At 42.5% G+C, this 17,500-nt stretch overlaps 1 protein-coding gene across 2 annotated transcripts in view; it reads left to right on the forward strand.

The window, feature by feature from the left end:
- GRAP (GRB2 related adaptor protein) overlaps positions 1-17,500 on the forward strand; it is a 74,796-nt gene that overhangs the window by 47,591 nt on the left and 9,705 nt on the right. For both annotated transcript variants that reach the window (XM_001362943.4, XM_056806750.1), the window contains one exon: positions 16,335-16,503. In XM_001362943.4, coding sequence (XP_001362980.1) covers positions 16,335-16,503 — 169 coding nt within the window. The remainder of the gene's footprint in view (positions 1-16,334; positions 16,504-17,500) is intronic.

Below are 17,500 nucleotides of genomic sequence, written 5' to 3' on the forward strand. Positions count from 1 at the left end.
CAGCTGCTTCCCTTGTCCTTCTGGCTCCATCCCAACACTGAGCTCAGCCATCTTCCATACCGACCATCCCCAGGCAAGAAATCCAGCCCCCACAACATCTTATCCATACTTCCTGGAGGAGATGGAGAGCAGACATTGTCTCTAGCTGATGAGAAATGAAAAGATGTCTAATAGCATCAGGCAGGGACCAATGGATGGGACGGACAGTCGGTGCTGCAGGAGTAGAGGAGGAAGGAGAGATCCCTGAGCTAGGGTGGGCAGGGGAGGATTCCTAGAGGGTACGAGCTTCAAAGAGCCGTGAAGTCTTGAAGGCTGGACGTTCTGCCCACAAAGGAGGAGGAAGGATGTTTCAAGCAGGAGTAAGTGTATGAGCAAAAGGGGAATGCACCATTCGCTTCTGTGAGGGTGGTGACAAAGCTCTGCATTCAGCAGGATGAGAATAAAACGGGGCGCTCCCCAGAGACCCCTTGAATCCCAGGGCCAGTCCTGCTACCAGATTGTTACCTAAGCTTGCCAGGTTTGTATGGAAAGTGAGAATGAAGAGGCTCTGAGGCAGGGTCTGAGGGACTTTCCAAAACAATAAGGTGCACGAATTTGATTGTATGGGCTTTGCTGTGTTTTTTTCTGGTCTGCTTTGAGGCCGTCTTGGGTTCCCTCTTTCCATCTTTGGCTTCCATCTTTCTTGTCGATGCTCCGATGAGGGACATGTTCCTTTACTCAGCCTTCACCCAGAGGTAGTGACGTCTGAAAATATTTTCAACCAAATATGCTTTCTCCTAGATCGTAGTCTCAGAGCTCCAGGGTGCTTGGCCTACCGTGGTGGACATGCCAGAGGTGCCCTTAGCAGAAGGCCTGCTTGGACCTCCCAAGCCTCATCCAGTGAACTTTTCATCTTCTGACTGTCCCTCCAGGCGCTGGAGTCATTCAGCTTTATTCAGAGAAGGGAACGGCTGGGCCAGACAGGACGGGAGTTGTCCAGTCCACACCCTTGTCCTTCATCTAGTGAACAATTCTCCATTAGCCCACGTGCTAGACTCTGGTCCCACAGCTGGGTTAGTCACAGTAGAACAATGTTCCCTGCTCTGTGAGTGCTGCTGCTTTTGCTGCCTCTGAAGGCGTCTGAGACTTATTGTCTGCAAAGCACTCAGGAAGATTGCTTCATGGGCTATCATGCAGCCAGGCGCCTCTCCCCTGGGGAGACTGGGCGATTACGGGTGCAGTAGGATGAACCGAAATAGAGTGACAAGATCCAATCTGTGAGTCAAGAGACTTGGGTGCTAAGCATGGGAGACCTTGGGGAAATCACTTCTCCCCACCCTGGACCTACGTTTCCTCCTCTGCAAAATAAAGCTGTCAGGCTAGGTGATTTCTGAGGTCCCTTCAAGGACTAACATTCTGAACGATAATATGAAAAGGCACCATCCCATCCCCAGTTGGGGAAGCAATTTTGGTTTGTCCTTATTTAGCAGATCTTCCTTACTAAGTTGGAAGGTGTTAGAAAGCAGGGGTCTAGTTTATCATGATATTTTTCTCCTGTGCCTAACAAAATTTTTGCAATAATAATAGCTAGTATTTATATGGTACTTTAAGTGTGTACAAGTGATTTATAAACATTATTTCAATTTATCCTGAGAAGCAAATGCTATTATTATTCCCACTTTACAGATAGGGAGACTGAGACAGCTAGGTTTGTGTGTATATGTCTGTTGCCCAGAATCACACAGCTGTTAAGTAGCTGAGATCAAATTTGAACTGAAAGCTGCTTGACTTCAGGGCCAGCAGTTCTATCCATTGTGTTACCTAGCTGTCTCCACAGAATAGGCGATATACACTGGCTGTTCCCCTATGGCTAGAATGCTGCCCCGTTCCTTCCTTCCTTCCTTCCTTCCTTCCTTCCTTCCTTCCTTCCTTCCTTCCTTCCTTCCTTCCTTCCTTCCTTCCTTCCTTCCTTCCTTCCTTCCTTCTTTTCCTCCTTCCCTCCTTCCCTCCTTCCTTCCTTCCTTCCTTCCTTCCTTCCTTCCTTCTTTTCCTCCTTCCCTCCTTCCCTCCTTCCTTCCCTCCTTCCCTCCTTCCTTCCTTCCTTCCTTCCTTCCTTCCTTCCTTCCTTCCTTCCTTCCTTCCTTCCTTCCTTCCTTCCTTCCTTCCTTCCTTCCTTCCTTCCTTCTTTCCCTCCTTCCCTCCTTCCTTCCTCCCTTCCTTCTCTCCCTCCCTCCCTCCCTCCCTTCCTTCCTTCCTTCCTTCCTTCCTTCCTTCCTTCCTTCCTTCCTTCCTTCCTTCCTTCCTTCTTTTCTTTTCTTTTTTCTTTCTTTTCTTTAAAAAAATAAAAACAAAACAACTCTTATCTTTGGTCTTAAAATCAGTATTGTACATTGGTTCCAAGACAGAAGAGCAGCAAGGGGCGGGGGATGATTTGCCCAGGATCACATAGCTAGGAAGTGTCTGAGGTTAAATTTGAACCCAGAATCTCCTTTCTCTGGGCCTGCTTTCAAACCACTGAGCCCCACCTAGATGTCTCCACCTGGCTTTCTTCAAGATTTCAATCACATCCTATTTTTTGCAGCAGGCTGATGTAGCCTTGGTGGCACAGTGGAGAGAAGAGCAATGAGCCTAAAGTCAAGAAGCTCTTGTTCAGTCATTTTTAGTCCTGTCCGATTCTTTGTGATCCCCTAAAATAAATAAATAAAGCAAAACCCAACCAACCAACCAACCAACCAATGAATTAAGCCCTACTTTGTCGGGTCCAAGCATGCGCCTGATGCTTGAACTTGGGTTTCCTGACTCTAAGTCAAGGGCTGCCAGCTGTGCTATACTACCTCCAACAATTGTTTCTCCTGAAGTACTTGCATAGTGCCCATGAATGAATGACAGGTGCTGGCACCCCAGAATATTTTCTAATTTGACTTCTTCTTGTCCTTCAGTCAAGTCTGACTCTTCTTGACCCCATTTGGGGTTTTCTTGGCAAAGAGACTGGAGTGGTTTGCCATTTCCTCCTCCAGATTATTTGACAGACGAGGAAACCAAGGCAAATAGGGTGAAGTGACTTCACTCTGAAAGGACAGATTTGAACCCAGGATATCCTATCTCTAGTCCTGGCTCTCTATCCACTTAGCCACCTAGCTGCCCTCCACAGAATCTACTTGCTAGATAAAGTTATATAAATCAACATGGTTATACTTCTCATTCCCATTCTTCCATGCTTGAACCCCTGTCACCTCCCCCTCCACCTGGAATATGCTTCCCTTCCTCTAAAATTCCTGCTGACCCTTTAGACCCACCTCCTCCTGGAATCCTTTCCTGACTACCCTAGCCCACATGAATGTCTCACTAATTGAACTAGGTGGCTCAGGAGGATAGAGTGCTGAGACTAGAGTCAGGAAGACCTAGATTCAGATCTACCCTCAGATATGTAGTAGCTGGGTGACCTTGGACAAGTCACATAACCTCCATTTGCCTTAATCCACCACTGGAGAGAGGAATAGCAAACCACTCCATTATCTTTCCCAAGAAAATCCCAATTACAGCATGAGTGTGCTGTAGTCCACAGGGTCTCAAAGAGTCAGACAGGACTGAACAACAATAACAACTGCAACCTAACATGGCATTTAGAATTATCTTAACACTAAATCATCCTCTAACTATTCCAGGTGGCTCAGTCTTCTTTCTCTTCCTTCCCGGACTCTGAGCTCCTTAAGGTTAGAGATACGTTGGATTCAGAAGGGTTTGCTAAGCAAACGTGGGTTTCAGGTTGATCTCACATAAACTCAGAACTTGTTTCAAATGTATAAAGACATTTTATCAGTTCAAACATAACTATGTCTTAAGAGGAGGTCAGGGACAAGATGGCGCAGTAGTGGGATGAGAGCTAGGTCTGAAGTCAGGAAGACGCATCTTCCCAATGTTCAAATCCAACCAAAGACACCTACTAGCTGGGTGACCCTGGGCAAGTCACTTCACCCCCATTGCCTAGCCCTTACTGCTCTTCTGCCATGGAACCAATACACAGTATTGATTCTAAAATGGAAGGTGAGGGTTAAAAAAAAAGAAAGAGAATAGACTCCTTGCCTGGCCAAAATTCTGGCTCATGAAAGAGCAGGCACTTGCATTAGCATTAGCAGTAAGGTGGTGCAGTGGATAGAGTGACAGATCTGGAGTCAGGAAGACATGAGTTTAAATCTGTCCTCAGGCATTTACTAGCCGTGTGACCCTAGGCAAGTCACTTAACCTTGTTTGCCTCCGTTTCTTCATCTATAAAATAAGCTGGAGAAGAAAATGGTAAAACCCTCTAGTATCTCTGCCAAGAAAACTCCAAATGGGGTCACAGAAGAGTTGGACCAGACTGAAACAACTGAACAACAGCATTAGCGAAACATTCATTCTCTTGGGTTATGGGCTTAGATCCTGGAATAAATTAATAATGAGAATGATGATGAGAGCAGACATTCACATAGTGTTTTATGATTACCAAATTCTTTACTTCTATTACATCTCCTAATTCTCAAAACTCGGTGAGGCAGATAGTGTGTGCACTATGACTTTCACTTTGTAAGTTGAGAAACTGAGGTAAAGAGAATTTAAAGGTCTTCTCAACACAAAAGTCTGGCCATGAGATACCTGAGTGTTAGAGTCAAGATTCACATCCAGGTCTCTGGACCCCCAAACTAGTGCTTGTGATGACTTAGGCAGTTCAGAGTGGTAGATAAGAGTGCTAGTCTCAAACCTACGTTTGACTTCTACCTCTGACACTTAACTGAGTTTGTATCCATTTTTAAAAAAATTAACTGTGTGATGGTGGATAAGTCACTTAACCTCTCTGTGATTCTGAGTCACTAAGGCTCTGTGACTATGACTCAGGCAACTCCCTAGAACTCATAGATGAGTTGCAATCTGTCCTGGTAAAGGGAATTTCCCCATAGGGCCTCTCCCCCCTCCCCAGGTGAAATCACAGATGTTCGAAGTCTAAGGCTTACAAAGCACCTTTAGCCACAACAACTATCTAAGGCAGGGGTCCCCAAACTTTTTACACAGGGGGCCAGTTCGCTGTCCCTCAGACCAATGGAGGGCCGGACTATAAAAAAAACCAAACACAAAACTATGAACAAATCCCTATGCACACTGCACAAATCTTATTTTAAAGTAAAAAAACAAAACAGGAACAAATACAATATTTAAAATAAAGAACAAGTAAATTTAAATCAACAAACTGACCAGTATTTCAATGGGAACTATGGGCCTGCTATTGGCTAATGAGGTGGTCAATGTCCGGTTCCATATTTGTCACTGATAGCCGTAACAAGTGATGCAAGTGTGCATCAGTTAGTCTAGATCTGGTTGGAGATTTCAGATAATTTCATTCTGGAAAAAGTCTGTTCACAGACATAAGTGCTGCCAAAGATGGTTGCCATTTTGAGTGCATGGTTCCTGAGATTAGGATGTCTCGGGGGGAGAGATGCATAGAAATTAAGCAAGCTGCTTGACTTGAATGCGTCTTTCGGAGAGTCACAATTCTGCAGTTTAGCCAGTTCCATTTGGTAAATTGTATACACATTTTCAATGTCAATAGAAAATGAGTTACGGAAAAGCTGTATGTCCTGCTCATGGAGATGAAGTTCTTTAAATCTGAATTGGAACTCCTTTTGCAACTTTTCCAGTGAATCCACACATGTTTCTTTGGGGAATGCAATCAAGGGTTTTTCTGCTAACAGATTTTGAGTTAAGAGGAGATGGCAGAAATTTTCCTCCACTTGTTTGATAAGGAGGCCTAATTTTACTTCAAATGCTTTCACATGTGGTTGTATATCACAGATAAGCTTCCTTTTTCCTTGAAGTTGCACATTGAAACTGTTGAGTAGCTCTGTTACATCTATCAGAAAGGCGAGGTACCATTTCCATTCTGCATCATTGAGCTCTGGTACTTCTTTGTTTTTTGAAAACATAAAAGCTGTAATCTGTGGAAGTAAGTCATAGAAATGTCTCAAAACTCTCCCTTGACTCAGCCAAAGGACTTCTGTGTGGTACAGAACATCTTCATAGGCAACATTTAGCTCAGACAGAAATAACTGAAATTGTCTGTGGTTTAGTGCATTAGCTCTAATGAAGTTAACACAAGATACTACAATTTTCATAACAGAATCCCACTTCAGTGATTTACTACATAGCAGTGCTTGTTGGTGGATGAGGCAGTGTATGGCTTTTGGATGAGAATGGTTATGTTTGTCCATCTCTTGGTTAATGTGAGCAATTACTCCTTTCTTAGACCCCACCATGCTAGGAACACCATCAGTTGTCACACTGGCTAGTTTAGCCCAGTCCAGCTCCAAATCTTTCCCAGATTGGGAAAACTTTTCATAGTTATCCTCTTCTGTAGTTGTTCCTTTGATGCTTTGCAGTGCATCAAGCTCTTCTGTGACTTCACAATTGTCATTCAACTCATGAATAAAAATTAAAAGTTGTGCAGAATCATGAACATCATTGCTCTCATTGAGTGCCAAGGAAAAATAGGAAAGTTTTCTTGCAGAGTTTTGCAAATGCTGATGCAAATTGTCTCCCATTTCTTCAATCCTTCGTGTAATTGTAGTTCCTGAAAGACTAAGTGTACTAAATAAGTCTGCCTTTTCTGGACACATCTCTTTGGCAACAGAAAGAAGGCACTCTTTAACAAATTCTCCCTCCATGAATGGTCTGCCAGTGCACACTATTAGCTTGGCAACTTGAAAACTTGCTCGCAGTGATGAAATATTTAGCTGCTTATATTTCACAAAAGTATTTTGCTGAGTTGTCAATGTATTTTTCAGTTTTAATATTTTATCTTTTCTCACATCTCCAACCAAACAATCATATTTATCTGTATTTTGAGTTTGATAGTGTTGACACAAATTGTATTCTTTGAACACAGACACTATATTCTGGTATACCAAACACACAGCTCTTTCCTTGTACTGCATGAAAAAGTAATCATAAGTCCACTGTTCTTTGAATATCCTACACTCCGAGTCAATTTTTCTATATATTGATATCATTGTTTCCTAGGGATTCCAAATTGCTATTAGTAAAACACACACACACACACACACACACACACACACACACACACACACACACACACACAACCCTACAAAAACAATATACCAACAATAATTTTGCCCACACAGAGGCATACAGACTGCACTGCTCATCAATGCAGTCTGATCTGTGTCTATCAATGCAGCCTTCCCAGTCCACATCGTTTCAGCCTCACCAGTGACGATATTGGTGGAACTCCACTTTTACCTCAGGTTCATACTAGTGCTGTGCGGGAACCAGCATGGTTACAGAGCTGGTTCCTTCACCACCTTACCAGTTCACACTACCCTGAGAGAACCACACCGTGATCAGTGAACTCCCACAGGAAAAAAGAAGGCACGACACTAGTGTGTGTCCTCTTGTGGTCCATATTTATGGATCTGTAATTATAGACTGTAATACTCCCCATCTGGGGGAGTGTGGGGACCATTGTACTATGTGAGGGAAGTGAGGCATGTGTTTTTCGTGATGTTGTGCATCTGGGGAAGTATGGGGGCTATTGTACTACCGGGTTTCCCTGAAAATAAGACACTGTCTTATATTAATTTGATCCCTGTGGAAGAGGGAAATTGGGAAAGCCTGCAACAAGACAGGAATAGCTGGGACTGATGACCTGTCATTCAAACAAGAGCATACTGTTTGGAATATGACTGGGAGAAGCAGTTGGAGGAAGGGGAGCAGACCAACTGAAATCTGAACTCTTGGTTTGGGAGACAGAAAGGTGTGTGTGGTCCCTTTTGGCTTGGAAGACAGAAGAGGTCTGAGGTCTCTTGACTTTTGGAGACCGAAGCCTGAAGGTTGCCCCTTGGCTTGGGGACAGAAGAAAGAAGGACAAAAAGTTCAGCTCTCTCTGATTTGCTCTGTTGTGATCGTGACTGAACTTCCAGACCTATCAGACATTTTCCCAAATTGAACTATATTCCACTATCCTTCAACCGAAGACTCATTCTAGTTTTAGGGAAATCCCATACCCTCTCTCCTTCCATTTTGATCTTTCCTTTCTTCCCCAATAAACCCCTTACTTAATTTAGAGACGAGTAAGAGTATTTATTAGAGACATCATAAACTCACCCTGAATTGATTTAAGAGACTGAGAGAAGATCAACAGGAAGGGGAAGGGAAGAAGGGAGGCTGAAGTGGAGGAAGAGGGGAGGAAGGGAGGAAAGAAGATTAACAGGCTTGATCTGTAGTTACCATTACCATTCAAAATAGTCCCTTATTACACCCCCAAAAACAGGGGGTGTCTTATAAAACACCCAGTGGCAGTGGTGGGCTTCTCACAGTAGAGGCCCACCGCTGATGTCACAGGCCAGATCATGGCTATCCGATGCCTGTATACAGTACTGGAGGCGGTGCTGGGCCTGTGACACCGTATAGCGCTGTCTGGGAAAGTGGAGGCTGCAACGCTGGCTGTGCACTGACCCATCACTGCCACCACCATACCCAGCAGCAGTATACACAGTGCGGAATCCCCTCCCCCAGATCACCATGCTGACGTCTTCCATTGTGCAGCCACATAATCCTTTGCGTGGCTCCTCATTCTCTCAGAACAAGCACCACAAAAAGGATGATGTCACCGGAAGTAGTGCTATAGGTGAGCGATGCCGAGCTTTGCAATACCTCCTCTCACTGACCACCAAGGAAAGAGGAGCCCCTTCCGGAAGTGCAGTGGGGGCTGGATACATGGTCTCAGGGGGCCGCCTGTGGCCCACGGGCCGTAGTTTGGGGACCCCTGGTCCAAGGTTTGCAGAGCACTTTCTATATGTAGGTCAGCCCCAAGTTACATCTGAAGATATTGGAGCACAGAGCAGTTGCTTCTTGCCCAGGGTCACAGTCAGTGGCAGAGACAGATTCAAACTTGGGTTTCCTCACTCCAAGGTGAGTGTTCTTTCATTGGTGATACACTAGCCCCAACACTTGTGTCTCACTTGCATCATTCTCGCAGGTGGCCCTCTAAGTGACCAGGAAGATACTGCAGAATAGTTTCTAATTTCACTTTCTTTTAGAGCACTGTTATATTTGTTCCAGTAAAGAAAAATCTCTTTATACATTCAGAAATAATTTGAATTCTTAACAACTTTTTAATGAGAAAATCCAACAACCTTTTAAAAAACTGTTTTATCTTCATTTTATTTTAATGACGAATGTCCACATAAGTTTTCCAAAGTTACATAATCCGAATGGTCTCCCTTCCTTCTTCCTTCCCCCCTCCCAGAGCTGGCACACAATTCCATCTGGGTTACACGTGTGTTATCATGCAAAACTTATCTCCATAGTATTCATTTTTGTAATTGAATAATCTTATAAAACCAAAACCCCAAATCTTATCCCCAAATAAACAAGTGATAAATGATCTAGTTTCATCTGCATTTATACTCCGGCAGTTCTTTCTGTGGACGTGGATAGCATCCTTTTGTCATAAATCCTCAGAATTGTCCTGGATCATTGAATTGCTGAGAGAAGCCAAGTCTATCACAGTTGCTCATTCTACAATGTTGCAGTTACTGTGTATAGTGTTCTTGGTTCTGCTCACTTCACTCTGCATCAGTTCATGGGGGTTTCTGAACTCATCCTGCTCATCAAAGAAGTTAATTCTAGTTCTAAAATCTAGTTTTTGCTTCCTGACACTTACCTTTGCTTGGCAAAACCTTTCTGGACCTATTGGGTAAATGTAAAGAGAAAACTTCTGGATGAAGGGCAGATTGGTGGCTCAGTGGAGAGATTGAGAGCCAGGCTTGGAGATGGGAGGTCTTGGGTTCAAATTTGACACTTCTGAGCTTTGCAACCTGGTCAAGTCATTTAATCCCCATTCCCTAGCCCTCACGGCTCCTCTGCCTTGGAACCAATACACAGTATTGTTCTAAGACTGAAGGTAAAGGTTTAAAAAAACCCCAAACAACTTCTGGGTGAAGAAATTTTAAAAAGTAGGATCTATATGCAAATAAGCTATTTTTAAATATCTCAAATTCTTTATAAGTCCCTATTTATATACATATGTTTTTTACAAACCATCGTATATTAGACATACATCAGTGGGCAGCTAGGTCGTACAACGGATAGAGCTCTGAGCCTAGAATCAGGAAGACTTGAGTTCAAGTTATAAAGATTAAAATTAATATACAATAGCGACTATATTTTTAAAGTTTATTGGTAATAACTAACGTAAAAAAGCTAACACAATCCCCGCTCTTAAGAGAAGAGAGCGAAAAGGGAGGAGCTCCAGAACTTATAGACCCAAATGTGCACCAAGGGAAAAGAATTCTGGGTAATGTAGATTGAGGGGTTCAGGATTTTCTAGCTATACAAAGTTCTGCCTCAGACACACTGCCTGTGTGACTCGGGGCAAGACATTTAATCCAATTTGCTTCCGTTTCTTCATCTGTAAAATAAGGTGAAGGAAATGGCAAACCAAACCCTTCTCCTATCTTTGCCAAGAAAACCGCAGCTGCAGTCATGGAGAGTCAGGTATGACTGAAACAACAACATATATTAAACACAAGAAGGGTTTCTTGTGGAGTGAGTCGAAGATGACTGTGTGAGGATGCACACTAAAGTTTGTTAACTTACAAAAGTAACAAAACTGTAGCTCTAGAACCCAGAAAGTTTCTAGGCAGAACCTTTCGGGAATATTCCTGTTCTCCAGCCTCAGTCACCCCAATTCAGCCTACACTATCAGTTTAACTAATTATCATGGCATTTTTCTTTAAAATATATATATAGGTACATATATACTTCATTAAATATTTCCCAATTGCCTGTCGTTTTTTTAATGTTTATTTTTTGAAACTTGAGTTCCAAATTCTTTCCCCCTCTTCTCTCCCCCTTCCAGTTTGGTCTAGATTTTGTAAGTGTAGTCATGCAAAACATTTCCATAGTACCCATGATAAAACCTTCCTCAATCTTCCCCAGTGGCCAGCACTTTCTCCCTCCTCTCCTCATCCTCTATCTAGGCACATTCGTTTTATATTTAGGCGTTCTTGTTGTAGGAGGATGTATAGGGGATGCTCCAGGGCTACCTCTGGTGCGAGGGCTGCTGAGCCCTTTTCAGAACTGCTCGGTCGCCTTTGTGGCAAGCCTTTCACGCAGACTCCGCTGTGGCTCCAAGAAGCTGTGGCACGTGCAGCAACCACACTTAGCCGATGGGCTAAACCAGGATGAGGGTAACTGGCATGTGTCACCCACTCGTGAATTAGGGGGCTCCCCACCCACATTTGAAGGCTTTCCCGGCTGGAATGACTGGATGGGAACAGCTTGTTCCACTGGACCATGAAGGAGGCTGAAACAGCTGTTGTGGAGTACTGAGAGCTTGGCCAGACATCCAAGGTACCACGGTCATCCGTTGCCTCCCAGGGCATCGCCAGTTGTCCTCACTTTTGTCTTGCCACTGGACAAGAGAGACTGAGGCTCACTACTTGGTACAGTTCTGCCTCACCTAAATCCAATTCAAGTCAAGACATCACACTCAGTGCTCTCATGGGTCCTCTTTGAAAATGAAGGACAAACAACAATATTTCCTACCCCCCTCCCCCAGTACGGGGCTTCTTGGATTTATTTATATTTTTGTGAAATGAATTCCTTCTCAGAATAATTTCTAAATGCATAAAAAATAAATAACATTATAAAAGAAACCAATTTTGTTTTCAAAATATAATAAAAAAAAACCAAATTCACAGACTCCCAGTTAAGAAGCCTGCCCCAGTAGAATATAAACTCCATGAGACTAGAGACTAGTTTACCTTTATCCTCATATCTACTGTGCCCAGCCCTGGGTTTGGGGTCAAGACTTGAGTTTGAACCCTGGCAAGGTACGTAGTACCTTGAGAAGGTTACTTCTGTTTTCTAGGTCTTGGTTTCTTCTGCCAGAATAAGGAGGAGAATGGCCTAGATCTAAGGTTCAAATATGCTACGGGCTACGTGAGGCCAACAAGTGCTGCCTGAACCAGATTAAAATGTATTTGGGAAATAGTTAATAACAAATAAAAATATAATACAAAAGAGATAATGTTAACATGTGGTTTTCTAAGTCAATATTCTGTTTGTAGGGGTCCTTATGTGTGGTTTATTGGCTTGGTTTCTGTTTGAGTTTAACACTATTGGCTTAGATGATGTAAAAGGTCCTATGCACCTCAGCATTGTGAGATTTTAGTGATGGGGATATTAGTGAGGGTCCTAAGTAGTAGAAGAGGCTTCAGGGAGGGAGGGCAAGAGTCTTTCATAAAACCTTTCACAATATAAATTTATGGCTGGAAGATGCTTTAGAGGTCATCACACCCAAACTCTTCATTTTATAGATGAGGAAACTGAGACATAGTGAAGTTAAGTGACTTGCCCAAGGTCACATAGCTAATATGTATCTTAAATGGGATTTGAACTTGTCTTTTTTTAATTAAAAAAAAGCTCTCTTACTTTCTGACTTAGAATTGATATTATGTACCTATTTTAAGGCAGAAGAGTGGTAAGGACTAGACAATTGGCATTAAGTGACTTCCCCAGGTCACACAAATGGGAAGTATCTGAGGCCAGATTTGAACCTAGGACCTCTTGATTCCAGATCTGAGGCTCTTTGTGCTCCACCTAGTTTCCCCCCAGATCTTCTTGATATAAATCCAGAGCTGTTATCCATTGCCTCTCTCATGTATTTTTGACTTTGAATTCCCAATGGATAGCAAAATTCCTTCTGTGTTGTACATTATTTTATTTTATTTTTTAAACCCCTACCTTCTGCCTTAGAATCAATACTATGGATTGGTTCCAAGGTAGAAGAGTGGTAAGGGCTAGGCAATGGGGTTTAAGTGACTTGCTCAGGGTCACACAGTTAGGAAGTGTCTGAGTCTAGATTTGAGCCCAGGACCTCCTGTCTCTAGGCCTGGCTCTCAATATACCGAGCTACCCAGCTGCCTCCATGTACACCATTTTAGAAATGTTTGGTGAATTGAATATTTTTCTATTATTTTATTTAGAATTAATTTATTTAGTCAATTTAGAACATTATTCCTTGGTTACAAGAATCACATTATTTCCCTCCTTCCCCTCCCCTCACCCTTCCCACAGCTGATGTGCAATTTCATTGGGTATTACTTGTGTCCTTGATCAGAACCTATTTCCATGTTGTTGGTGTTTGCATTAGGATGTTCATTTAGAGTCTACATCCCCAGTCATATCCCCATCAACTCACATAATTAAGCAGTTGTTTTTCTTCTGTGTTTCTGCTCCCACAGTGTTTCCTCTGAATGTGGATAGTGTTCTTTCTCATAGATCCCTCTGGGTTGTTCATGAGCACTGCATTGCCACTAATGGAGAAGTCCATTACGTTCGATTATACCACAGTGTATCAGTCTCTGTGTACGATGTTCTCCTGGTTCTGCTCCTCTCGCTCTGCATCACTTCCTGGAGGTCATTCCAGTCCCCATGGAATTCCTCCACTTTATTATTCCTTTTAGCACAATAGAATTCCATCACCAACATATACCACAATTTGTTCAGCCATTCCCCAATTGAAGGGCATCCCCTCATTTTCCAGTTTTTGGCTACCACAAAGAGCGCAGCTATGAATATTCTTGTACAAGTCTTTTTCCTTATTATCTCTTTGGGGTACAGACCCAGCAGTGCTATGGCTGGGTCCAAAGGCAGACAGTCTTTTATCGCCCTTTGGGCATAGTTCCATATTGCCCTCCAGAATGGTCGGATCAATTTACAACTCCACCAGCAATGCATTAATGTCCTGGCATGAATTGAATATTTTTAAGTAGTGTCTTGAGATGATTGACTTACCCTCCCTCCCTTCCTTCTCTCCCTGAATTTGCCTAAATCCTTCCAATTCTTCTGGGCTCTCTTTCTCTACAAAAGCTTCCCTGAGTCTTCCAGCTCACACTGACTTCTCCTTCTCTGTACTCATGTAGTTGTGATAGGACCACATCGAATTGTTCTCTGCTGGTGCCAGTAAAGTCTTGTCTGAAAACTCATTGAGGGCAGGGATTATGCTTCACAAACCTCTATGTTCTCTACAGTTAGGGGTACATACTAGGTGTTCAATGCAGACTTGAGGATTGACTGACTGAAGGAGAGTGGGGAGATTCAGGTCTAGAGAACAGTAGATTCTGAGGGAGGAAGGAAGAGAAGGAGGAGAAGGAGGATGAAGAGGAAGAGAAAAGAGAGAGAGGAGAGAGAGAGAGAGAGACAGAGACAGAGAGAGAGACAGAGAGACAGAGACAGAGAGAGAGAGAGAGAGAGAGAGAGAGAGAGAGAGAGAGAGAGAGAGAGAGAGAGAGAGAGAGAGTTGTTTGGCTATTGGGTAAAGGCAATGGGAGGGGAAAATGTAGAAATGTCTAAAGGGAAAAAAATGGGGGTGGGGAAAAGGCATCTTTGGCAGAGGCTTGAAATGGGACAACAGCCCCAAAGGTCCTTTCTTTTGTTCAGTTTTGTCCAAGTCTTTGTGTCTCCATCTAGATTTTTCTTAGCAAAGGTACTGGAATGCCTTGCCATTTTCCTTCTCCAGCTCATTTTACAGATGAGAAAACGGAGGCAAATAGGGTTAAGTGACTTGTCCAAGGTCACATAGCTAGTAAGTATCTGAGACTAAATTTAAATTCACAAAGATGAGTCTTTCTAACTCCAGACCTGGTACTCTATCCATTGTGTCACATAGCAGGCTCTGTGCCTCTAGACTATTTTATTTTCTTCAACATTTTATACAGATATTTTAGAACTTCTTGATCCTTGTACATTATAGTTGATGTCTATGTCACTACCAAAAATTAGTGAAGTGCTGAATATTTCTTGAGCTAGGTTCTCCATTCCATGATAAGCACTTCAGTGGTGAGGTTCGGAGGATGCCAAAGAAAGAGAACTGACAGATTTTTTTTTGAATGATTTTAAAATCTTCATTTATTTATTTATTTTTACCGATTACATGTAACAAATTTTCACAGAAGTTTTCTGAAGTTATGTGATCCAAATTATCTCTCTCCATCTTTCCCTCCCTCCCTCCCGCAGACAATTTGATCTGGAATATGCATGTATTATCATGCAAAACATATTTCCATATTGTAAATTTTTGTGAGTGAATAATCTTATAAAATCCCAAACCCCAAATCATATAGCCAAATAAACAAGTGATAAATCATATTTTCATTTGCATTTCTACTCCAACAGTTCTTTCTCTGGAGGTGTATAGCATTCTTTGTCATAAGTCCCTCAGGGTCGTCCCGGATCATTGTATTGCTGAGATTTGATCATTCCACCATATTGCTGTTTCTGTGTATGATGTTTTCTTGGTTCTGCTTATTTGAGTCTGCATCAGTTCACATGGGTCTTTCCAAGTCATCCTGTTCATCATTTCTTACAGCATAATAGTATTCCATCACCGTCACATATCACAATTTGTTCAGCCATTCCCCAATCAATGAACATCTCTTAATATCCAATTCTTTGCCACACAAAAAGAGAAGATGTATATATATATATATATATATATTTTTTTTTTTTTTTTGTACAAGTAGGTCCTTTCACGTTTTAGAATCGAGAGATCTTTACTAAACACCTACTGTGTGGGTATCCCAGAAGGTTATTATCTGGGACACCAGCATGTTCATATAAATTGTATTTCATGTTTCACCTTTCAGTTCGCTTTCTAAAGGTAACATTCACATATTATTTATGTGACTGTGTATAATGTTCTTCTGGTTCTACTCATTTCACTCTTCATTATCTCATGTAGTTCTTTCTGAGTTTTTTTTTTTAGTCAGACTGCTCATCACTTCTAATGGCAATTCCATCACAATCATAGACAACAATTTGTTTAACCGTTCCTCAATGGATGGGCATCCCCTCAATTTCCAGTTCTTTGCCACCACTACAATGCATATTTTGGAACATAGGGTACTCCCTTTTTTTTCTGATCTCCTTGGGAAACAGACCCAGCAATGGTAATGGGTCTAAGGGTATCTACAGTTTTATAACTTTATGGATGTAATTCCAAATTGCTCTTCAAAATGGCGGATCAGTTCACAACTCCACCAATAGTGTTAGTGTCTCCATTTTTTTTACCTCCCCTCCAACATTTGTCATTTTGCCTTTTTGTCATTTTAGCCAGTCTGATAGATGTGAGATGATATCTCAAGTTGTTTTGATTTGCATTTCTCTAATAAGTAGTGATTTAGAGCATTTTATATCTATAGATAGCTTTGATTTCTTCATCTGATTCTAATGGGTTTTTGAAGACTGATTTCCATGGCCCCAGCAATTTAGCCTAAGATATTACTCTTTTCCTTCCTCAGCTATGGCAATCAGGTTCAACACTTCAAGGTGCTCCGTGAGAACATGGGGAAGTATTTCCTTTGGGAGGAGAAATTCAACTCACTCAATGAATTGGTGGACTTCTACCGCACAACTACCATCGCCAAGAAGAAGCAAATCTTCCTCAGGGATGAGGAGCCAGTGCACAAGGTATCAAGAAGCCCCATTAGGAGCAGGACTTCTGGCTCTGGCTTAATGTAGTTAGCAAAAGGTGGCATTACAGTGAGGGATGCTACATGCGGAGGTCAGGGTGCAATGAGTACACAGAGGCAGAAATCTGAAATTGGTCAGATTTCCAGTTAGAAGTCCAGCACTTAGCACAACTCCTGGCACAGCGTAAGTACTCAATAAATGCTTCCTGACTACTGGTCCCAGTGGAAGGAGAATGAAGGAGGAGAGTTTGGGTAAGTCCTAGGAACTCTTTGGAGCACTAAGAGGGTGGGGCATCCCCAACCTGATCTCTTCTCTCCTAGTTAGTGACTCTCATGATGAGTCCAGACACCAGACTAGGGTGTGGAGTACAGGAGAGGAGGAGGTCCAGAGAGAAGTCTCAGAAGCCTCTGGAAACCATGGAGAGCTGTGAGTTGGAGGAGGAGGAGGAGAGATAGAGCTAGACCAAGGACTAAGGGAGTAAATGATAATGTATTTTTTTATTTCTATAATATCCATCTGTGTAAGTGAATAATCTTATAAAACCAAAACCCCCAAACACATATGCAAATAAAGAAGTGATCAATTGTGTTTTCATCTGCATAAATGACAGTTTCTAAGAATTTCATATTTCCTCTCTACCTCTGAAGAACTACCATATAGAGGAAGTGTTCTAGTCAGGGCGTCTCTTTTACTTCAATCTCTGCAATCAGGAAGATTTTTCCAGGGTGTTTAGACATTGATTCTATCCAAAGGATTTGCCCCAGGGAAGAATGGAAGCATCTGAGGGAGGGATTTTGTGAAGCATGGGGCCACCCTCAGCTGGGAGGTGCCTGCTTCAGGGATCTGTGAGTGGCAGTGGATCTTGGAAGGCAGGACAGGACACTGAGACGGGGCCAGTCTGGGAATTGAGATGAAAAAGCCAGGAATAGAAATGGACTGGATACATTCAATTACCCAAAAGGCCTTCTTCTTAGAAGAAACAGTAGGTCTGAGG

Source organism: Monodelphis domestica, chromosome 7 (genome assembly GCF_027887165.1).
Source record: "Monodelphis domestica isolate mMonDom1 chromosome 7, mMonDom1.pri, whole genome shotgun sequence".
Classification (NCBI taxonomy): Eukaryota; Metazoa; Chordata; class Mammalia; order Didelphimorphia; family Didelphidae; genus Monodelphis; species Monodelphis domestica.